At 42.9% G+C, this 24,732-nt stretch overlaps 1 protein-coding gene across 2 annotated transcripts in view; it reads right to left on the reverse strand.

The window, feature by feature from the left end:
• The window catches only part of Mapk1 (mitogen-activated protein kinase 1), a 66,414-nt gene extending 45,861 nt beyond the window's left edge, over nucleotides 1-20,553 (reverse strand). The window contains exon 1 of one of the 2 annotated variants that reach the window (XM_075970467.1): nucleotides 20,213-20,553. In XM_075970467.1, the coding sequence (XP_075826582.1) occupies nucleotides 20,213-20,322 (110 nt within the window). In that variant the 5' untranslated portion in view covers nucleotides 20,323-20,553. The remainder of the gene's footprint in view (nucleotides 1-20,212) is intronic. The other variant, XM_075970476.1, reaches the window with a different exon arrangement.
• Nucleotides 20,554-24,732: the final 4,179 nt, after the last annotated feature.

Here is a 24,732-nt window from a genome sequence, read left to right on the forward strand (position 1 = left end):
AGGGTAAACTGAAGCCCAGGGAAAAGACTCACACCCATGTTTAAAGATTACAAGGCTGGTTAGAACTTTGTGATCCTAGAGATGTTTGGGCATGGCCCAAACACATTGATAAAGCACTTGTTGCTTGCTATGCAAGCATGAGGACCTTGGCTCAATCAACCCTGAGTACTCACACCCATGTAAAAAGGGCAGGGGTAGCAGTGAACACCTGTTATCCCAGCAACAGAGACAAGGAACCCTGAGGTTCCCTGGCCAGCCAGTCTAACTGGATCAGTGAGCTATGGGCTTAGTGAGAGACCCTGTCTCAGAAACTAAGATGGAGAGCCATAGAGGAGGACACCCAATGTTGACTTCTGGTCTCCACAGGCACACACAAACTCCAAAGCTAGGAATGTCACTAGAGAGCTTCTGAAACTGAAAACAGAGATCTTTCTGTGGGGCCCAGGGCAGCACAAGGTTCCAGGAAAAGCCATAAGTTGGCAGCCCCCAGGAACAGACCATCCAAAGGAAATTCCTAACATTCCAACCATTGTAGATCACCTGTCAGCACACACCCATTGCTTTTCACCAGGACACCCCCTAGACAAATGCCAGCCCATCAGGGGTCCTGAACCTTTGCTGCTATAAAAACCCAACCTCAACTGAGCTGGGGTGGGGGGCTCTCCGATCACTTCAATATATTGGATACACGGAGAGTCGAGTTTGTACACTTGTTCAAGAATAAAGGCTCTTTGTTTTTACATCCAGAACGTGGTCTCCTAGTTGGTTTTGGAGGGACTCTGTGATCTGGGCATAACACTTTCCATTTTGCTGAAACCCACCTATCTGATGTTCCGGGCCAGTGAGGTGGCTATGCTAGTAAGCATACTTGCTCCCTAACCCAATGACATATGTAAAAGGAAAGAACCAACTCCCACAATTATCTTCTGACCTCTACACACACACCATTGTATGCATGCACCCACACACGTACACACATAAGATTTAAAGTGCAGAGTTATGATTTCCTTTTGTTCTGTAACTATAAAAACTATGAAATGTTTCCACATTGGAACATGGTATTTGGGGTAACCTGAATCTATCTGTGTTCCTGGTCCAAGGATATTCACATTTAACCCAAGAATAAATTGCTACTTCCTGTGAAGTGAGAGCTGTGCTTATGTCCACAGCAGTAATATATCTGCCTCACAGAACTTTCTTTTCTGTATTTGACAGGGAAAGAGCTCATCTGCATTTCCCACCATCTTGTAGTGTACAAGTGTGTGTGCATGAAACTAGGGAGGCTCAGTATATGCCTGGTTCCTGCCTTCCTAACAAACCCTTTCCCCCCATCTATTTCCACAGAGTTGCTCAATTCCAGTCCCCAGCGGGGAAGTCTCGTCTTACCCGGGACCCAACTCTGGCTGCCCTTAGCCCGCTCAGGCGACTCCTGCTTTCCTCCAGTCTGTCCTGAAGGCAAGGCAGTTTCCCTACCCCTGCTCCCGCCATCCGGCCAGGCTTTCCCTCTTCCTACCCATCTACTCTCTCGAATGCTACTCAGTCCCTTCCTTAAGGTCTAACCTCAGCGAACCCCACTCCTGAACACCTCCTTTTTTTATTGTCCTACTCTCTCAGTCCCTAATCATCCTTTTTCTCTAATATTGTCAATGTATCCAACAAAAAATTAGATATTTCTCCATTTGGTACAAACAGCTTATAAATGTTTTATCTCTCACTTATAAACTAGACTGTTAAGTTTTTTTTCCCTTTTTTTGGGGGGGGGTGCTTTGGAGCCTATCCTGGAACTTGCTCTCTACATTAGTCTGGTCTCGAACTCAGAGACCCACCTGTCTCTGCCTCCTGAGTGCTGGGATTAAAGGAGTGCCCAAGAGAAAAACAAGAGACTTACATTAGCTCAGTTTGAACTCCAATACAGAGGACTGAGGGGAGGCAGAGAAGCACTGGCAGGCGAGGGAGGGAGCAAAGAAGTGATCATTGCCTTGTGGTAGGGTGCACCACAGCCCCCCTGTAGATTCTTTACTCTATCCATGTTCCTAACCCATTGGATGGTGCTATACACATTCAGATGTGGATCTACTCCAGTTAATTCTCCTTGAAATGGCACTCAAAAAACTCACAAAAACATCTAGGGATGTGTTTTAATCATTTCCTAGGTGTTTCTCAATTCAATCAAGGTGATGATGATGAGGATTAACTGTCACAAATGCTGATTGTGAAGCCTGCATGCACGTACTTTCCCTACATCCATTTCAATCTCTACAACTGTATAACAGAAATAATCGTCTTCCCTACATATAAGGAGGTTTGAGGCAACAGCAGTGAAGGAGATATAAAAAGGACAAAGTTTTATGTAAGAGACATTTTCACAATTACTATACTTTCATATGACATCTTTTATTATGTCAAAGTACACGTTCAAGTCTTGTTTTGTGCATAAAAGCAAATACCAAGTCTGGCACTTGCCACAGAAACTCTCACACACACACACTCTTTCTCTTTCTATTCCCTATTTAATGTTCACCTGGAAAGTGGTGTTTTTCAGTGTAACTGTGGCATTTGTAGCCAATCTTAGTATTATATTAAGGCCATAACAACAAAGAAGCCAGATAAACTTGGGTTTTCAAGAAATCTACTACAGCAGACAGGGAAACACACACACACATACACACACTTTTTCCTAAGCTACTGAAGAGTGTTTCTGGGCAGGTGAGAGGGGGGCTCAGAGGGTAAAAATATTTGTTGCAAGCCGGGCGGTGGTGGCGCATGCCTTTAATCCCAGCACTTGGGAGGCAGAGGCAGGCGGATCTCTGTGAGTTCGAGACCAGCCTGGTCTACAAGAGCTAGTTCCAGGACAGGAACAAAAAGCTACAGAGAAAGCCTGTCTCGAAAAACCAAAAAAAAAAAAAAAAAAAAAAAATTTGTTGCACAGGCATAACAGCTTAAGTTCGCTTGCTGAACTCTACTTGAACTTCCAAGGATTGTCCTCTGACCCCTACACACAGAACTAATTAAAAAAAATAAATTGGTGCAGGACAATTCTGTATTCTGTCAATGATGTTTTAAACAAATGCTGATTGGCCAGTAGCCAAACAGGAAGTATAGGTGGGACAACCAGACAGGATGTAGAGGCGGGGTAAGGAAAACAGGAGAATTCTGGGAAGAAGGAAGCCCATTCCTCCGCAGTCCTGTCCAGACACTTAAGAAGGAAGATGTGACCTGCCCTGCCAAAAAAGGTACCAGAGCCACATGGCTAACGCAGATAATAATAATGGGTTATATAAGTTATAAGAGTTAACCAATAAGAAACCTGAGCTAATGGGCCAAACAAGCCGGGCGGTCAGGATGACAAGCAGGCCCTCGTGTTACAATAAATAAATAAAAAGATTATTTCTTGTGGTCTCACAGTGTTAAGGTGACAGAAATAGTCCGGGTCTGAGAATTTTCATAAATACCCGACTTGCAGATGTATAGATGGCTATACCCTTAGGAGTGATGGTAAAAACCGGAGGTAGGCAAAGCTGTACAAAAACTGCAGCCAATCTTTAAATCACAGTTTAAAATCACCTAACTGGACTCAGGTGATGTTATCACATTCTATCTGCCTGTTAGAGGCTCAGTGAACCTCTCTGGAGAAGAGAATGTCACCTAGGGTCTTCATAAACTTCACACACAATATCTAGCATTCACTTGATTATTACTACACAAGAGACAGAAACAAGGCAAGAAGGATGGTAGAGATATCTACAGATGCTTTATTACAGGTGAACTTTTTTTTTTCTCCAGTTTTTTGAGATAGGGTTTCTCTGTAGCTTGGAGCCTCTCTGGACCAAGCTGGCTTCAAACTCAAGGATCCACCTGTCTCTACCTCCCGAGTGCTGGGATAAAAGGCGTGCGCCACCACCACCCAGCTACAGGTCAACTTTTAAATAGCCGTGACTCATATGCTTAACAGACAAAAGGATCAATTCCACCTGAGAACTAAAATCTGTAATTACAACAAAAAAGATTCCATTAAGAGTAAGGAAAAGTAACTCAATCTAAATGTTCTCCTCCACTTGGCCTACTGCTTAGCCATGCCCTGCTCACAGGGAAAACTTAGCCATTGTCTGTTCTAGTAAGTAGGCTCCGCCTGCAAGGGAGATCAGCCACTTTGTGTGGTTATAAGACCACTACACAGACTTATACCAAAGAGTCCTTATGAGCTGTTGGCTACAGGATACAATTTGTACAGTGTGCCCGGCTACCCAGAGAAAATAGACATTTAGAGAGTTGTCCCTTCTGGTATGTAGATAGTAACAAAGATAAAGATTACTGGAGAAATGTCGTGTTCTGTATGTCGTTTAATTTTGGGAAAGAGAAGTCTGAAGTAAAAATGGGTGATTGAATAGTCATTTGTACACAGATTTATTTTTTTAAATCTGGAAACAGAAGTCGAAGTTCAGGATGACACTGAAAGTCAGGGTTCACAAGATTTAGATTCTAATAGTATTAGAAAATTTATCTACAACAGAAAATGAAAAGATTTATTAATAATAACAAGGACTGAAACATTTTGCTGTTTCAATACTGTAAACATACACCTAAGCTTCTAGAAAGTACTCATAAAGCTACCTGTTAGGATCTGTTTTAGTTAAGGCTTCTACTGCAGTGAGAATGACCACAACACTCTTTTTCCCCCCACAGCAACACTTATATGGCGGCTTACATTTTCAGGGGTTCAGTCCATTATCATCGGAGCAAGCAGCATGACAGCATGCAGGCAGACATGGTCCCGGAGAAGTAGCTCAGGGTCCTACATCTTGCAGCCAACAGGAAGTCAACTGAGTGTCACAATCAGTGAAGCTGGAGCAAACAAGACCCCAAAGTCCACCCCTACTGCAACAAGGCTACACCTTCTAATAGTGACACCACTCCCTATGAGATTATATGGTCAACTACTTTCAAATCACAGGATCAAAAGTCATTTTACAATGTTTTATGCAACTGATGGCTACACGTAGAATTGTGCTATACAACTGTTTTGTTTTTTTTTTAAATATTTATTTATTGTGTATACAATATTCTGTCTGTGTGCATGTCTGCAGGCAAGAGGGCACCAGACCTCTTTAAAGATGGTTGTGAGCCACCATGTGGTTGCTGGGAATTGAACTCAGGACCTTCGGAAGAGCAGGCAATGCTCTTAACCACTGAGCCATCTCTCCAGCCCTATACAACCGTTTTTATGTTACATTTATTGGATGATGTGCTGACTGACACACACCTTTAATCTCAGCACTCCGTGAGTTTCAGGCCAACCAGAACTACAAAGTAAGACCATGTCTCAAAAAAAGCAAAATAAAAACCTCAAAACAAAAAAGCATTTATCTTGGGAGAGGGGCACATATGGAGGTCAGGGGTCAGTTTGCAAGAACAAGTTCTTCCTTTCCACTACGTGGGTCTGAGGGATCGAACTCTGAGGTCATTAGGCTTGGTGGCAAGTACTTTAAAAAGCTGAGTATCTTGTTGGCCTAAAGCAAATTTTTTTTTGTTGTTGTTGTTGTTGTTTTTCGAGACAGGGTTTCTCTGTGGCTTTGGAGCCTGTCCTGGAACTAGCTCTGTAGACCAGGCTGGTCTCGAACTCACAGAGATCCGCCTGCCTCTGCCTCCCGAGTGCTGGGATTAAAGGCATGCGCCACCATTGCCCGGCCTAATGCAAATTTTTTAATCAAATCTACAATTACAAATATAAAAATTTATTTTAGAGCATAATATCCTCTTAAGCAACAGAAAAAGGGAAAAAAAGGGAACTCAAAATGGAGGAAATACTTGCAATACATAACAGTAGAAGGGACAGAATCTCAGTAAAGTGATGGCTGTATAAACATAAGTGATGTGGGAGTGTCATATATCAATCTGTTGATTTCATTGGTTAAGCAATAAAGAAACTGCTTGGCCCTGATAGGTTAAAACATAGGTGGGAGGAGTAAACAGAACAGAATGCTGGGAGGAAGAGGAAGTGAGCTGCCATGCTCCCCTCTCCCGGGCAGACACGATAGCTCTGCTCTCTGAGGCGGACGCCGATCCGACCCAGGATGGACGTAGGCTAGAATCTTTCCCGGTAAAACTGATGCTACACAGATTATTAGAGATGGGTTGATCGGGATATGAGAATTAGCCTGTAAGGGCTAGAGTTAATAGGCCAAGCAGTGTTTAAAAGAATACAGTGTCCGTGTAATTATTTCGAGGCATAAGCTAGCCATGTGGGCGGCTGGGTGCCAGGGACACAGCCCCGCTCCTACTACTACACATAAGGACCTGAGTTTGATCATCAGAACCCACAGAAAAAGCAAGGCATGGTGGCATGTGTTTGTAAACTCAGAAGCAGAAACAGGAGGATCCATGATGCTCATTGGCCAGCTAGCCTAGCCAATCAGTGACAGCCCAGGTATCAGTGACAGAATATCAAAAAAAAGAAGGTGGGCAGCTCCTGAAGATTAACCTCTGGACTCCAAACATGTGTGCACCACACACACACACAGACACACACACACAGAGACACAGACAGACAGACAGACACACACACACCCCACACAACTTCACAGCAAAAAGTGGCAAAACCAAAGGTGGCTGAATAGAACTGCACCACTAGTGTGGGTACTGTAAAATCTAATCACTTTAGAGACATCTGAAACTACGCACTGTTGGTGACACAACCATTCTGCTCCTATGGTACATATACACCTAAGAGAAACATGTATAAATTCACTAAACACATTTAAGATAACCACGGAAGCACTGTTAATTACAAACCGAGAGCAAGCTGGCTGTGGTGGCACATGCCTTTAATTCCAGCACCTGGAAAGCAGAGGCAGGCAGATCTTTGTGAATTTGGGGCCAGCCTGGTCTACACAGTATGTTCCAGGACAGCCAGAGCTACATAATGAAAACCCACTTAAAATAACAACAACACACAAACAAACAAAAAAAATGAAATGGAGAATACGGATTGGGAATGTAATTTAGTGTGGTACTTGCCTAGCATACATGAAACCCTAAATTAATCCTCAGCACTACTGCACAAACTAGACATGGTGACCCATGTCTTTTATCCCAACAGTTAAAGGTAGAGGCAGGATGATCCAAAGATCAAACTCATTCTAGGCTACAAGTAAGTCTGAGACCAAGCTGGGTTACATAAGACCTTGTCTCAATACATTAGCAAGAAAATAAACAGAGCTAAAAGCTGGCAACAGACCAAAGGCCTATTCTCAGACTGAAAAAAATAATTTTTATCATATACTATTAATACTGTGGCAAAGATGAATCCTCAAACAGGAGCACAATGTTAATTAAAAAAATAGACATAAAAGAGAACATGTTACCTGATTCTATTTATAAAAGAACAAAACCAAATGAATCTGCTGTTAGATGCCAGTAAAGAGGTTTCTTTATGAGAGTAATGACTGAAAGGGAATTAAAAAGAACTTCTTTGATGCTGGGGTTCAAACTTCATTTGGTTGGAACTAAGTTATAATGGGTACATTTGATTTGTGAAACTATATCACACTGCAATCTTTTTTTTGAGATTTTATTTTTTATGTGTGAGTGTTTGCTGATGTGTATCTACATATCACATTTGTGACACAGAGTGCCTGCAGAGGTCAGAAAATGGTGTCAGTTTTGTAATTTAAAAAAAAAATTCGGCTTGTAGAAGACACCATGTGACAGAGCTCAGGTGAAGAGTTTTTTTTTTAATTGGGGAAAAGTGATTGGAAAAGGAGGGGAGGGGAGAGTGGCTTCTGGGGACAGGAACAGCAGAGGAGACAGAGAGACAGAGACAGAGACAGAGACAGACACACAGAGAGACAGAGAGAGAGAGAGAGAGAGAGAGAGAGAGAGAGAGAGAGAGAGAGAGAGAGAGAGAGAGACTGACTAGAGGAGGGCAAGGACTGACTAGAGGAGGGCAAGGCCCTTTTGAAATGGAAGAAGGTCCTGTCAGGACCACAAAGGCAGGCCAGTGCAAAAGCCTGAATACTGACAGTCAGATCCCCTGGGACCAGAGTTCTAGACTGCTGTGAGCCACCACATGGGTTTGTGGAATTGAACTGAGTCCTCTGAAGAGCAGTCAGTACTGTTAGCACTGAGCCATTTCCCCAGCTCCTCAAGTTGCAATCTTTAACTGGAGCTCTTCTGGCCTCTGCACTCACTGCACCTGTAACGCGGCACACATGTGGAGGTCACATAGGAGAACTTTGGGTAGTCAGTTCTCTCCCTTTATCTCTACATGGTTCAGGTCATCAGGCTTGTAAGACAAGCACGTTACCTTGCCAAGTAGACCTGTTAGCTCCAAATCCATTTTTCTATATGTGTATCATGATTCAGTAAAAGCAAAAACTATGAGACAAGACTGAAAAGAAAATTGAGAATCACAAAAAACTGAAGACAGTAACCAACTTCTGAGGGGGACTGGTTAAGGGTGCTTGTGCACATGGAGGCCAGAAGACAGGCTTAGGTTGAACAATCTCGCCAGACCTCTAAAGTACCTATTTTATAATCTGCACAATGATAATCTATGTATTTAATTTATTCTTTAAACAATGTTTAGATACATTTGAGTAAATGTTCCAAGGTCAAATTAAAATAACTTCAATAAATACAAGAATAAATTTATAGAAAAACAATATAGTAAAAAGAACCAGAAAGGGGCTGGAGAGAGGGCTCAGGTTTGGTTCCCAGTACCCCCATATGGTGCCTCATAACCATCAACCCCAGTTTGAAATCTGATCCTTCTTCTGACCTCAGAAGGCACAGGGCATGCATATGGTGCACATACATACATGCAGGCAAAACACACACACACAACTCATTAGTTAAAAACACTGGCTGCTTTCCAGAGGACCTACCTGGCACCTACATGGCAGCTCACAACTGTCTGTAACTCCAGGATCCAACTTCCCCACACCAATACAAATAAAAATAAATTTAAAAAAAAACCTTCAAAAAAGAAACAAAGTGAAGACATTCATATAATCATCTAGAAATAATTTTAATAGAAGTATTTTCACACCAAAATCAAACTACCCAGAAAAACAAAAAGTTAAGTCCAACCTGTTTTATAAGCAAATTCTATCAAGTTTTGGTAATCAAGCCATTCTAACTTTCAAAAATAGGAGAACAGGAGAAGGAACATGCTCTACTCTCTGTAAAAATGCTCTAATTTTGACACCAAAAACAAACGAGAAAAAACAGTAACTAGCTGGCGATGCTACTCAGTAGAAGAGAACTTGTTAACAGGTACAAGGCCCTGGGACACACACACACACACAAATTATTTACTAGCAAACCTAAACCAGCTCTGTAAAATAATGCATTGTACATTTCTATAGCTGCAATTAAAAATAGTCAAAGGTGGAAATGCCATCATTCAGAATTTTCTAAAAGCTAAAAGAAAAAAAATGTGCCAGGGGTGGTGACTCATGCCTTTTAATCCCTCCCTACACTCAGGAGACAGAGGCAGGCAGATCTCTGTTGAGTTCAAGGCCAGCCTGGTCTACAGAGAAAGTTCCTGGACAGCCAGGGCTATAAAAAGAAAATTTATTTTGAAAAATGAATCCACTCCAGCTAAATGGTCAGTTTCCTGAAACCAGGCAATTAGTATTTCTGACTTGTTCTCCTAGATTCCCAGTATTGCCCACTGCAGACCCTGCTATTGGCAGATCATAAGAGATTTTTATCAAGGCAGGCCCTAGTGGGGCACACCTTTAATCTCAGCACCTGGGAAGCATAGATAGACAGTGTTACATTCAGTCTGGTCTCTGAGTCCAGCCTGATCTATACAAGTTGAGTTCCAGGACACCCAGAAATGAGCTACATAATGACATCCTGCCTCAAGCCTTCACTGTGACATTCTTTTACTCATGTCTTACCATTCTTGTCACTCCTGGCAAAGGCCAAACTCAAGTGTCCTCCCCACAGATTTTTCAACCTCCTCCCTCCATCCTCTCTCCCTGCCCGACAACTACCTCAGCTTGTAAAGAGACAGCCAGGATACTCTAATTCTTTTCTTTCTTTCTTTCTTTCTTTCTTTCTTTTTTTTTTTTTTTTTTTTTTTTTTGCTTTTCGAGACAGGGTTTCTCTGTGGTTTTGTAGCCTGTCCTGGAACTAGCTCTTGTAGACCAGGCTGGTCTCGAACTCACAGAGATCCGCCCGTCTCTGCCTCCCAAGTGCTGGGATTAAAGGCGTGCGCCTCCACCGCCTGGCGATACTCTAATTCTTATAGATTCTTACAGATTCCCCCTGTGCAGGAAAGGCCCACACTGTCTTCAGTCATTTGTCTAACCTTGTTGATCTTTCAAAATCCAGCCAGCATCTTTAAACAATGGGTTTCCTTTAACAGAGCAAGTAGGAATGCCCTCTACCAACACTGTGCTTCCATTTCAGTTCTGTTATGGACGGTCTGGTAATTAAGACAGGATAAAAGACATCTAAATTGTCGGTGGTGCTTTAATCCCAGCACTCAGGAGGCAAAGGCAAACGAATCTCTTGAGTTTGAGGCCAGCCTGGTCTACAGAGAAGTTTCAGGGCAACCGGAGCTACACAAAGAAACCATCTCAAAAACAAAGAAAACAAAAAGAAACCTAAGTAATGAAGAGACAAAGCAGAGACGATAGACAACCACAAGTTTACTTTCTCTCCATATTTCTTTGTATTGAAGAAAATTTCTAATATTCTTTGAAAATATTTTTTATTGTCAATGAATGATGTATGACTAGGAATGTCCCAAAAGATTACTCGAAAATATAATCAAAAGGGATGGGAGCTGGGCATGATAGCACATGTATTTAAATCCCAGTACTCAGGAGACAGAGTAGATCTGAGTTTAAGGCTAGTCTAGTCTACAAAGTGGGACCCTGGTGCAAAAAGATGACTCCACAGTTAAGAACACCAACTGGGTTCCCAGCAACCAAGTCTGGCAGCTCATAACTGTTTTTAACTCCAGTTCCAGGAGATCCAACACCTCTGGCCTTTGCATCTGCACGCAGAGGCAACATTAAAAATATTAAAAACAAAACAAAAACCCCAAATACTAGCAAAATGTTATCACAGACAGAATGTCAAGTCATGTTGGCGACTTGTTTTTTTTTAAAAAAAAAAAAAAGTACGGCAATGATTCTCAACCTATGGGGGAGTCAAACGACCCTTTCAATGCCTAAAACCATTGAAAAACATATTTACATTATGATTCACAACAGCAGCAAAATTACAGTTATGAGGTAGCAATGAAAGTAATTTTATGGTTGGGGGTCACCAAACACAAGTAGCTGTATTAATATTAAAAGGTCGAAAACCACTGGGGAAGGGAATCATACACACAAGGCAAAAATGTCCTACCACTGAGCTAAATCCTCAATTGTTCCCACAACAGTTTTAATATAACAATTAGCTGTTTTGTCACTGACATAAGTATCAATCTTCTTTTTGTCTTTTGAGATATGATCTTGCTCTGCAGCCCAGGCTGGTCTCCTTCCACTTCCCAACAACTGGCTGTGTGACTGTAGCCATTTGCCATAATGGTCTACCATCATATATTCTGACTCGTGGGAAAGGTCTAAACTTGTATGTATGTATTTCTTTTTTAAAATCAACTGATTCAAACAATGAAACAGAAACAAAGATTATCTAACGGGAAAAATATAAATTTTAGGATGGGTTTTAGCATTGCTGGACTGAAAAGTGAGCAAACATTTTCGTATATGTTTAAGCAGAGAACCTAGATTGGTTCTGCTGATTTCCAGACCAAAGTTCTTCAGTTGCTGTCTTCAAGGCTCCTCTCAAGTTTTGGCAAATAATTTATAAAAACATCTTCTTCAGAATAACTAACAACTTTTAACTGAAGAGAAACAAAATACAGTTCTTCAAAGTAAGTCTGCCAATGATATCTGATCTACTATTTTATTATACATCTTATCACATAACTCATTAACATTTGATACATTACCAGCAACCTAATGCTTAGATTCCAATCTATTCTTGCCAATTCAGAATAGAGTACTATCTATAACCATCATGGCTTTAGACTCCTTCAGTGTGAAACTATTCTGCGGCCTTTTCTAAAACAAAATAAAAAAGCCTGAGTTATTTTGTTGTTGCTTTTGAATGGGCATTGGCATGTGCTCACCATAGCTTCTATGTGGAGTTCAGAGGACAGTTTTTAGGAGTTGGCTCTCTCCCACCACACAGATCTCAGGGATCAAATTCAGGTAGTCAGAATTATGCCTGCTGAGCCATCTTACAGACCCAAATTGCTGCTTAGGTTATTTTGTCACAGTAATGAGAAAAGAGACAAAGGCACCAGGTACTCAGCACCAACTCCTCACTACATACAAGTGCTGGTAATTTCCCACAGCCGCATATAAGTGGACAAAACCCATGCTATTCCTTGCTGCACTGCAGAGACACCATAAGCAAGATAAAATGCTGGAGTAAGCTATAGCCAGGCACTAGGAACACTAACCTTAGAAAAGTACAGTCCAGAATGTCTCAGCTGGGTAGTGGTGGCTCCACACAAGCCTTTAATCCCAGGATTTGGAAGGCAAAGAAAGAAGGATCTCTGAGTTTGAGGCCATCCTGGTTTATAGAGCAAGTTCCAGGAAAGCTCCAAAGCTACTGAGAAGCCCTGTCTCAAAAAACCAAACAAAACAAAACAAAAAACCAAACAAATGAACATCTCTTCATTTTTGTCTGTTGCTATACTGGGCCTTATTTCCCCAGCCCCAAGAACGTCTCTTGAGGACCTTGGGGATACGACTCACAGGCAGAGTGCTGGCTGAACCAAACATGAGGACCTGAATTCGGAACCTCAGAACCCACATAAAAAGCCAGGCACGACTGTGCATACCTATAACCCCAGCTTGGGGAGTAGACTCAAGGGAATTTCTAGGTATCCAATTTCTGTAAGACCTTGTCTCAAAAGAAAGAGAAAAGTTAAGACAGATAGGTGGCTCTCTAGTAACTGCTTAGCCTGCTGCCTCTTGCAGTATGATCAGTAAGTCAAACTGCCTTCTCAAAGGTGAGAACAACAGAGGAAAACTGATAGCAACATCTGACCATCACAGGGTGGCTCTTGAGCTGGGTGTAGTCATTTGTGCCTGTAATCCTTACTGTATAATAGGCAGAGGCACGATTCCTCCGAGTTTGAGGCTAGCCAGGTCTACATACAGTAAGGCTATTGAGTTCATTATTTATAAATTTTAAAAAGGAAAGAGCATGAATGTGAACTAGGCGAATTAAGACAGGTTTACAACCACAGTCTATCAGTTGGCTGTGGCAGATTCCATGACATTTCACGTTTTAGTTTTGACTATAGGTTCCTGACTAAGAGCATGTCCTAAGACTTCTCTGTTGCTGTGATAAAACACCATGACCAAGACAGCTTAAGGAATAGTTTATTTTGGTTGATGGATTCAGAAGGGTAAATAGAAGTCCAAGATGGCAGTGACAGCATGGCTGCAGGCAGCAGGCATGTCGTCTGTTAACAGCAAGCTAAGATTTCACAGCTTGAAGCACAAGCAGGAAACAGAGGGCACATGGGACCAAACCATGCTTTGAATTCTCACAGACCTCCAGAGACATACTTCTTACAAGGCCACACCTTCTATCCTTTTCAAACAATGCCACCAACTGGAAACCAAGTATTCATACAAGCCTATGGAGGACATTTTCATTCAATCCACCACAGGGACCCTGGAGAATAATCTATTCCATTGACTTTCCCCCCTAAATAAACAGTTTCACCCCTCCTCTCCTCCTACTCCCTCCCTACCATATCCCCTTTGTTCCCACCCCCCAATTCCACTCCTCCATTTCTGTTCAAGGAAGGGCAGGTATTTCATGAGTATCCACAAAACATGGCACATCAAGTTGCAGTAAGACTAAGCACCATGTATTAAGGCTGGAGAAGGTGAGCCAGTATAAGGAGCAGGGCCCCAAAGGCCTGTAAAAGAGTTGGAAACAGCTCCTGTTCCTGCTGTTAGGAGTCCCACAGGAGGAAAAAGCTGCACAATTGTAACATGTATCAAGAATGCCTAGGCTATCCTGGTGACTTTTTAATGCTTTTAAAGCAAGTGAATCCTTGCCTTATGCTGCTGGTCCTAATAATCATGTGTGAAGGTTAATAGATGAATGAAAGGAAAACAGAAAAGCGGAAGAGGAGAAGGGAAGGGAGAAGACAGAATAAAGACAGGCCAAAGTAGTGTTGCTTCAGTAGGGAAGAATATGTTGCACTAGCGGTAAAGCTGTGACGGCCCTAGAAAAGGCAGCAATTTGAAAACCCCAAAGAGAACACAATTGATTTGTCTTTTTTATCAATGAAACAGGAACCTCTAACTCTGTTGTTTGTAGCTTTCTCCTTTAGAGGTTCTGCTCACAGTCTACTAAAGCTACTGTAGTCAAAATCCTCCTAGCATCTTTCTCCTTGCAGAGTAGGCCATTTCAAAGCTCAGCCAGCCAGCCTTCACTAGTGGAAACAGAAGCAATGAAGCTATTGGATGTATTTTTAGGCATCTCTCAGTGTGGGAACCCAAAGTGAAAAGGAATAAAAGCAAAGGAGGATTCAGGGAAAACATTAAAAAAAATGTTTCCAAAGATTTATTTTTGTGTAGTTGTGTGAGAGAACACACACACATGTGGAGGTCGGCAGACCTAAAGGTCCTCCTTGAAGCAGGGCTTTTTACTTGCACTGTGTTGCATGCTCCAGGTTAGCTGGCCCATGAGCTTCTAAGGTAATCTTTTGTCTCCACCTCCCATTTCACGTTCAGGAATGCTCTAATTACAAACATATGCCACCGTGTCTGGCTTTTACATGGGTTCCAAAGATCCAAATACAGGTCCCTCAGGCTTGCAAAAACTTTTACCCACTGAGACATCTTCCCCGCCTTCAACTGTTTTTTTTTCCTCTTATTTTTCTTTTCTCAATTGTTTTTGTTTTCTGAGACAAGGCTGACATTGAACTCAGAGACTTGCCTGCCTCTGCCTCCCAGCGCTGGATTAAAGGTGTGAGCTACCATGTACAGCTTCAACGTTTTTTTAACTAGTAAGTACATACAGTTGCCGGGGAAACTAGGATGCTTTTCATAAGAACCTTCAAAATACCTAAGAATTGAAAGCAATCCAAGTAAATTCGTATTAATAGCATTAACAGTTACAACTCTTAATCCCAAGATGGATCTGGTGGCACACCCTATAAACCTAGCATTTGTGCCAGAGACCAGAAGCCCAAGATCATCCTCAGTTACAGAGTAAGTCAGTGGCCAGCCAGGTCAAGCTACTAGACCCTTTCACAAAACACACACAAAACAGAAATAAAAGTAAGAGTGGATACAAACTGCAGAAAAGGCCATCCTTTGATAAGTCCCAATCATCTACAACACCAAGTTCAAACTCCCAGCTGTTATAGCCACACCTTTCTCCCTAAGGTGTCCTTTACTCTAGCTGTGGCACTTTGTGGTTTTCCTGACCACATATGCTATTTTCATGCTCTTGTGCCTTTGCATGTATTATTTCTCTCTGCCTAGAAAGCATTTTTAAAAGTAAACCACTCATAACATTAACACTAAGTTCAACATCTAAAAGGCCTTCCATTACCTAGCACGTTATGCATCCCTCCTGTACAGCACTGGCAGTCTGTTACTGCCCAAGTATATCCTATTCAAAGTTACCACCATGCAGGAACCAAGTGAAATCAATCCTGTGTTTGATAAGCTCCTCCCGAGCAAACCACCTTATATCAACAGTTTTAAGGAAGGCTATAATGAGATGCAAGGAAAAGTAACATTTTTGTTACTGAAGTCATTATTTTCTCAACTTCATCTTCCCTCCCTGTTTGTTTTCAACACTGAAGATGAAATCCAGAGAATGCTCAGCAAGCACCACCACTGACTCCCAGCGCCCCACCCCTAATCTATAATCCTCTGAATGTCACTCAGGAGCCAGCAGAATGGGTTGCCGCACATGTATCAGGCCCAAGTCCTCTACCATGGAGCCATACTCCCAGTGTTGTCGTATTTCTAGCTATGTCCTAGAGCAAGTCACCCAAATGCTCTCAAATCACCTCACGGAAAAGTACAAAAGAAAAGCTAATCCCTTTTACAGTTGCTTGATTTGATATACACCTTCTAAAACACACATACAAAACAAAGTACAGAATAAGTGATACGTAAGTGAATATTTTAATCAAACCCTGTCTCAAAAAAACTTAAAAGAATGCAGCTGAAACAAGCTATCATTATTTTTCACTCTTTTGGGGAGTTATTTGTTTGTTTGTTTGTTTGTTTATATTTTTGGTTTTTCGAGACAGGGTTTCTCTGTAGCTTTGGAGCCTGTCCTGGAACTAGGTCTTGTAGACCAGGCTGGCCTCGAACTCAGAGAGATCCGCCTGCCTCTGCCTCCCGAGTGCTGGGACTGAAGACGTGCCCCACCACCACCCGGCTTTCAGCGGCATTCTTTTGCTCCCTGGAGTAACTCTTTGACGACTACTATGTCCTTCCTTGGGTTCCTGTAACAATATCAATCCTGGCCCCTTTCACCACAATTCCTGTCCTCTTTGTGTGACTTGCCTTTCATTGACACCTAGAGGTAGATATTCCTGTCTCAGTTCTCAGATAGTTTCTCACCACTTCCATTAGCCTGACCTTAAATTAAGAATCCCCCAGCCCGTCACACACTGAAACATACTTCAAAATTAAAATTATCCAGGGATGGGGAGACAGCTCAGGGTTTAAGGGTGCTAGCTGTTCTCATAGAGAACCCCAGTTCAGTTTTCAGAACCCACATCAGGTGGCTCACAAAGCCTTCTTACTCCCTCTCTTTTGGCCTCCAAGGAAACACACCCACATACCCATATAAACTGATTTTTTTTTTTTAAATTGAACTCAGTCATCTTAGTAGACAATCAAGTACACAGCTTCCATTTCTTCCTTTCATCTCTGCCACTCTGTAGCTTTGGATCCCGTACTGGAACTTGCTTTTGCAGACCAGGCTGGCCTCGAACTCACAGAGATCTGCCTGCCTCTGCCTCCCAAGTGCTGGGATTAAGGCGTGCGCCACCACTGCTCAGCTTTGTTAAGTCTCATCACTTCCGCAAGAGCTCCTGACTGATTCTGTCGGCTCAAGATTCCTCATCTCCACTGACAATTACTGCACCGAGAGATGGCTACAATGGACTCAATTCTCTATCACCACCAAAAATTAAAATTTGATCATGACTGACTGTAAAAAAAATGCTTTCTTTCCCATTCAACGAATAAAATCATTTACTTTTGCTGTTATGGAGTCCTTTACAGTTTTCACCCAAAGACTTTTCTAAGATTAGATTTAACAGCTCAGGCTGTTACTAGTCCCTATTATCTGACTATCAAAATCACACCCACTCTTAAACGCCCAACTCAAAACCCAGTCTTACTTTCTTTTAATAAACATTTTAAATTATGTATACTCCATATGCATGCATATTTGTGCACACACACAGATACCCACAAGAATTCAGAGGCACTGATTACTTGGAGCTGGAGTTACTGGCTGTTAGGAACTGAATTCTAATAAGAACTCTTAGCTGCTGAGCACCCACCACCCAATCTTATCTTTTAGTCTTCACATAGTAATTAGGAAAGAGAACCTAAATAAAATAGGCACAATTTCCAGTGAACTGCTTTAGGGAAAACCCTGCTAAAGAATAGCTAAAAATACCTGAAATAATTTTTTTTTTTTTTTTTTTTTTTTTTTTTTTTGGTTTTTCGAGACAGGGTTTCTCTGCGGCTTTTGGAGCCTGTCCTGGAACTAGCTCTGTAGACCAGGCTGGTCTCGAACTCACAGAGATCCGCCTGCCTCTGCCTCCCGAGTGCTGGGATTAAAGGCGTGCGCCACCAACGCCCGGCCTGAAATAATTTTTAACGATTTTCAAAATTATTCTTTAGTATGCATGTGTACCCAATGAGTTTTCTATGTACACGTGTGCAGATGCCCTTGGAAGCCAGAGGGTCACCTAATGTAGATGCCAGGATCTAAAGGAGCTCTTAACCATAAAGTCATTTCTCCAGCTTTTTAAAAATCACAACGATTCAAGAAGACATTTAATCCAAGATGCCCTTCATAAGTCCAGCACAGATAAAATGCTAATTACCTTTAATTAAGAATATTCTATAAATATTAAAATGTTTTCAACCTGGAGATAGAAGTTTGCACCCAAAATTTAAATTCCAATTGTATCTTCAATTTTCTTAAAACTAAAATTTGTATCTTTAAACTTATTTCATGCATATGAGTGTTTTGCTCAAAAGCATGTCTAAAGGGGACATCTGGTCCTCCGTAACTGGAGTTACAGACAGTTGTGAGCTGCCCATGTGGGTGCTAGGAATCGAACCCAGAGCAGCAAGTGCTCTTAACTGCAGAATCCTCTCTCCAGCCTCTAAAATTTGAATTTTAAAGAGAACTTTGCACAGCAGCTGGGAACTTCAAAGGTCAAGTAACTCCACAGCAGCAATAGCACCAGGATCTAAACAATCCGTTTTATCAGACAGGTGGGGGAAGAGTCCAAATGACATAGCCTAAATTTATCATTCCTACTTAAAATAAGCCAATTTTTAAAATAAATGAGACTATGACAGGCAATCTTGAGTATCTGTAATAAGAGAGTTACTGGGATGTTTACCTGCAGGTGCAAGAGCAGTAACAATAGATGCAAGATAGATGTGATGTGGAGAGTACTTTTCCTCTATTCCTTTATAAAGGTCTTTTTTTAATTGTGACTAATTTAATCTCCCTTTTGACTCCCAGGACTAGTTCTCTTCTATCTTCATAGTTGTACACTACGAAATATTTTGCTTATCAAGAAAATAAAATTATAGTCTTTTTAAAAAGAATATTAGTTATTCTATCTAGTTAAGGCACTTGGTAAAAAAAAATACATCTTTCCTAGCATTTCTAAAATGGCCATTCAAATTAGATGCACTTCTGAAAATAGACTTGCTCATCAGAAAAATACGCTAAAGTCCCGAGATTATTAATAACATCAAGGAAAGGCGGTGTAATGACTGAAGAGTTGCAGCATTTGAAACAGGATCTGTCTATAACCAAAGCCTGATTCTAGTTCTGCACCCTTGGGAAAGGACTTCTTACAATACCTTATCTGAAAAAGAAAGGTATCTTTTCTTTCCTCAAAACGGCTATCCTGGTAAAATTAAACTATGAGGATAGCAGAGTATCTAACTTAGAGATCTTCAATAAATTTGTTTACTTCATGTAGCACAAAAAACAAATTTAAAAGAAAATCTACTTCCCCGAGTTTTCAACGTACAAAATACCAGCAGCCCGTTTTAATAAATACACTTCATCATTTCACAATCTGGTGAGAAATCTTGCAAGTGACCACGCAAAAACTATCAGGGCTGTACGTATACCTAACACTTAAATGCGAAGGAGAAACGGCCACAGTAAACTGGGCTAAAACGTATGGATACATTTACAATGGTAAGGAAGGAGTAATTTAAAATCAAATTGGGCCCAATTCCAAATACATCTTAATAACTCTCAGATTGATGCTGGTTTATCTTTCCTAAAACGCAACCGCTACGATATTTAAAGCCATTTCGAAACTCTTCAAGATTTAAATATCCTCACAACCAACCCTGGTGTCATTAATGCTTTTTAGAAAGCCTGAGCAGGAACGCATCATTAGCTCCACTGAAGATATTTAGTGAAAGCTGTTCGTGTGCACAGAAAGAAGGGAAGAGAGATATTCTGGTGTTCAGCACATAAACTGAGGATTCTGGCTTGCAAAACCACGGCCGCCTCCACCACCACCACGGACAAGTATGTGATGGAATTCCTGGTTTTACAATCTAATGTCAAAAGAAGACGATTATAAAGCTATAAATTAGGGGGCACGGTGCACTTCCGTTCCCGTCCCGAGGGAAAAGACACGAAAGTACGAGCCCTCGGGTCCTGGCTTCATTCTGGGGGTGCCCTTCCAACCGCAAACGGGGGTCAGCCCAGGAAGCACACAACACCACCTAAGCTTCGACGGGCTTCGTGAGTGTGGACCAAAGAGAAGTCAGGCGTCCAGGGCGCCGCAGAACGCGAGGCCAAGGCGCGGGAAGGGCCGCGGCTGCGCCCAGAGCCACGGGCAGAGGCATGAGGTGAGCGGGTGAGGCCGGGCTTGCACACCAGCGCAGACACTCACCAAACCATGCCGTAGGCGCCCTCTCCGATGTACGAGAGGTTGGTGTAGCGCGGCCCCACGTCGAACACCTGCCCGCGGACCATCTCCGGGCCCGCCGCCGCCGCCGCCATGTTGGCTGCCTAGCCGCCGCTTTGGGCTCGACGCTTCGCGGCCGCCGCTCGGCTTGTGCAGCGCCTCCCGCAGGGACCGCGCCGCCACCCGTGCAGCCGCCGCCGCCGGCGACCGGGAACAAAAAATGGAAACAACACAGAGGGGAAGAAGTGACCGCCAGTCGAGCCACTGCCTGCCTTCCTGCCTGACGGGCGGGCAGCAGCGAGCGGGAGGAGGGAGGGGCTGGCGTCGAGGGGCGCTGGGGCGGAGCCAAGGGCGTGCTCTCTTATTGGCTCCTCGCGGCGCTGGGGCGGAGTCTCGAGAGCCGGCGGAAGCAGCGAGCGCAGGCAGGAGCACTGCGGCTGCGGGGGAGGCCCGTCACGTGCGTTTGGAGAACCCGGCGCTAGGTGGCTCTTGAAAGCCAAGTTGGAACCTGGGCGTAACGACCCCATAGAGTGTCCCTCTGTGCCCGGTCCAGAACGAACTCGTGTGGGACCAGGAACTTGGTGAGACCGGAGGACTCACCATACACCAGCCACTGGACCCCTGAGACTGGCCTCTGGGAATCCGTGGCCCACCACTCTCTGATGAACTTAGACTACCAAACTGAGACAGAAACCAAAAACCATGACCCAGACCCAGATAGATATTTTCATACATAAAAGTGTGAGACAGAAGTGAAAACCAAAACACAAGGCATTGAATCCCTTAATTAGAGGTTTGTTCAAGAAGATTTGCTGCATACTTAAAAGAGTGTTGGAGCCAGCAGCCTTGCTAGAGAGAAGAGATAGACAAAATGCAATACTTTTAACTGCAAGTACTGTTTAGAGGGTTGTGGGTGGGGACACTGGGAAAAGACTTTCAGAGACTGAGACCCCGGTGTTGTGTAGGAAAGAGTTTCCTGAGATTGAAACATTTTATCCTGAGGTTCTCCTTAAACAGGAAGGTAAACAGCAAAGGAACTATGGGAAGTCCTTGAAACTGACCAGATTCACCCGGCTACTTCTTGCTAGAGTAAGCAATAAAACCTGAGAGTCCCCTCTCGGATGAACTCGGGAGCAGCAAAGACTCTCAGCCAAACTGTCTGAGAAGCAGAAACCAGCGCCCCCTCCCCGGAAGAGGTTTAGAGCAACTTAAATATCTGGAAGGACACTCTTCAACTTTGGTGGTAGCCGTACTTTGGTCTGTCCTGAGCGCCCTATCAGTAGTGAGTAGCTGCGTGTTGTGTCTCTCCAGGAATCCTTTTGTTACACAACACCCGTTTGGTACAGATGAGCAGAAACGTAGAAATACAGCACGTTTAGAATTGCTGAAACATCTGAACAAGATTTAGGAAAGAACCACGATGTCACAAACACCACTAAACTGAAGAATAAAATTGGAATCCTATAGTAGTAGGTGCCAAGGAAAGCAATGGTGAGATAGTGACACAGTTTGTGTCCCTGGGAGCAGACTCCTCTATGGCCAACAGTGCCGTCTAACCCAGAGACACCAACCCTGCCCTTTTAGACATCAATAAGGATCAACTGGGCAATCCCAAAGATAAAAAAGTAAATCTTTAAAGGGAAGAACTGGGGGTGTCCCTGGGTGGTAGAGTGCATGCTTATCCTATGGCAGGCCTTGGATTCATTTCGCAACACTAAAGAAACAACATCCCGAAAGGGAAAAAACAAAACTCTGAGTGTTAAAATTAGTCCTTCGAAATGTATTGGGCCACTCAGCAGAATCCTTTTTAGAAGACAATACCATGGTTCGATTAAGATGTATTTTCTTCTAAAGATCAGGATAAATGGATAGTACCATGAAATTAAACCCACATTCACCAACACAAAAGCAGCGGTTGAAACAGTAAAACAGACCTGCTGACGCAGCAGATGACGCAGCACGTCGGCAGTGTAAACGGTGGACGTGGGAAGAGTTTATGAAGTCGTAGAGTTCCTGAAGGAAAAAAATGATCAGGGATAGTGCTGTATGCTTTTAATCACAGCATTTCCCTGCCAGGGCTATGTACATAGTAAGACCTTGTCTTTAAAGAGAGACAAAATAATTGAGATAATCGTAGGGGTTCAAACGATACAGATTCCAAGAATAAAACTGAGGGAACCAATTAGAAGTATAAGTCTAAGTGGAAGAAGGTTTTCCTCAGTAGAAGAGAAAATTCAGTGGGTTTGCTAGGTTCCAGAAAATTAATAAGCAGAAGCCAACCTCTTCGATTGCTGTGTCAGAATGTGCTGACAAAAGCAACGTACGGGAGACAGGGTCTATTTCGACTCCCCGTTTGAGAAAACGTAGCTAAAAGTCCTGGTGGCAGGCGCCTGAGGCAGCTGTTCACATTGCAGAAGCCGGAAGCAGAGAATGATGTTAATACTTAGCTCCCCTACCCCCACTTTTAAATATAGTCCTGGACTTCAGCACTGAGAAAGGTGCTCTTCGTAGTTAAGGTGGGTCTTCCACCTTCCATTAACACGAACTAAATGTTCTCTCACAGGCATGCCCAAATCCTGTCTCCTAGAAGATTTATCAGCCGGATGGTGGTGGCGCGCGCCTTTAATCCCAGCACTCGGGAGGCGCAGAGGCAGGCGGATCTCTGTGAGTTCGAGACCAGCCTGGTCTACAAGAGCTAGTTCCAGGACAGGCTCCAAAACCACAGAGAAACCCTGTCTCGAAAAACCAAAAAAAAAAAAAAAAAAAAAAGGAAGAAGATTCTATCAGATTGACAGTATTGACAATCATGCATCTTTAAGAGGAAATCTGGGTGAGTGCACACGTTTAAAAATGACATATATATTCTATGTGTATAACTGGCCTGGTGTGGGTAGAGTCAGAAGAGGGTGTTGGATCCTGGAGTTACAAACAGTTGGGAGCAGCCATGTGGATGCTGAGAACTGAACCTGGGTCCTCTGCAGGTGCAGCCAGTGTCCTTAACTGCTGAGCCATCTCTCCAGCAGCTAAAAGCTGATGCATTTCAGGGATAAAGAACACACTAGTAGCATCCTATCAGAGGATAAAATTACTTATTTGAAAAGCTAGAAACTAGCTCCAGAGTGATGATAGATACCCATAATCCTGCATGTGGAGGCCAAGGATCATAAGTGTAAGGTCATTCTTGGCTGCAAAGCAAGTTGGAGGACAGTCTGAGCTACAGGAGACCTAGTTTCAAGAAAAAAAAAAAAAAACCCAGTACCTAAATACTGACCTTCAACTATCTTCTCTGTAATAATAAAATGCTAAAGGAAAATGAAGCAAAACTGGCAGCTGTTGGAAGGGTTCATTGTGATTCTCCTTGGATCATTTCATTCACTCTGAAGTCTTGGTTGCTCTGAATAATTCTCTTAATTTTGCCTTTGCACTGGCTTACTGGGTGGGCAGCGCATGTCGCAAACAGCGTGTCTATGGAAGTCGGTGACAGCTCGTAGGAGTTCTGTCCTTTCTACCATGTGCGCTCTGGGAACCAAACTCAGGTCATCAGGTTTTGTGGCAGGCACCTTTATTTTCTGAGCCATCTCACTGGCCCAAGAATAACTCTTCTTGAGCGCCAGGTCAGTATATCTCCTACACACGGGACAGTGCCATGTGACCTCCCACATTTACGTGAACTCTACATGGCCAAATTACCAGCAGTTAATTGATAAAACCTTAGCTTCGATTTCCCCAGACTTAGAGGGGTTTGCAATAATACCCACCTGAGATACGTATTGCACAGAGTAAATAAGATAACACACAAAGAATCCAGTACATAATACTATGTACCCAATAAAGGTTATCTGTTACTGTTATCTACCCCACCCAGCCCTGTTCCTCATCTTGTATCTAGTGGACAGTGATACCTTTACATAGATACAAACTGTAAATAAGGCTGTAATTGTAATGCCTCATAGGCTGGCGGTGTAGCTTTGTGGTAGAATATTTATCCAATATGTATTTTGCCCCACTCCTGAATGTAACACCACCTACCCAGTCACAAATTCCCATAAAGTTTAATGTATATGAATCTATTTAAGATTTCTTTTGGTAACTTTTTATGTGTAAGGTGTGTCCGTATGTATGTGCATGTATGCGTGTGTGAGTGTACTTACGTGTATGTGTCCAGGTGGAGGCTAGAGGTTGACCCTGGGTGTTTTCCTCCATCACTCTCTACTTTAGGTATTTCTTGAGACTGCATTGCCCACTGAAACTAGAATTCTCATTTCTGCTAGACTGACTGGCTTGCCTTTCGGCCCTCTGCCCAAAACTGGGGGTACACATGCATACTGCTAGACCAGGCTTGTATGTGGGTGCTGGGGCTCTGAACTCAGTTTATCATGCTTTTGTAGCAAGCACCCTACGTTCTGAGCCCTCTCCCCAGTCCTAATACCTCTTTAATATATTTTTGCTACTCGAAAGTATGGTCCCCAGACCCAGCAGCATTTCTGAGAGTTTGTTGTAGCATC

Source organism: Microtus pennsylvanicus, chromosome 1, assembly GCF_037038515.1.
Source record: "Microtus pennsylvanicus isolate mMicPen1 chromosome 1, mMicPen1.hap1, whole genome shotgun sequence".
NCBI classification, from domain to species: Eukaryota; Metazoa; Chordata; class Mammalia; order Rodentia; family Cricetidae; genus Microtus; species Microtus pennsylvanicus.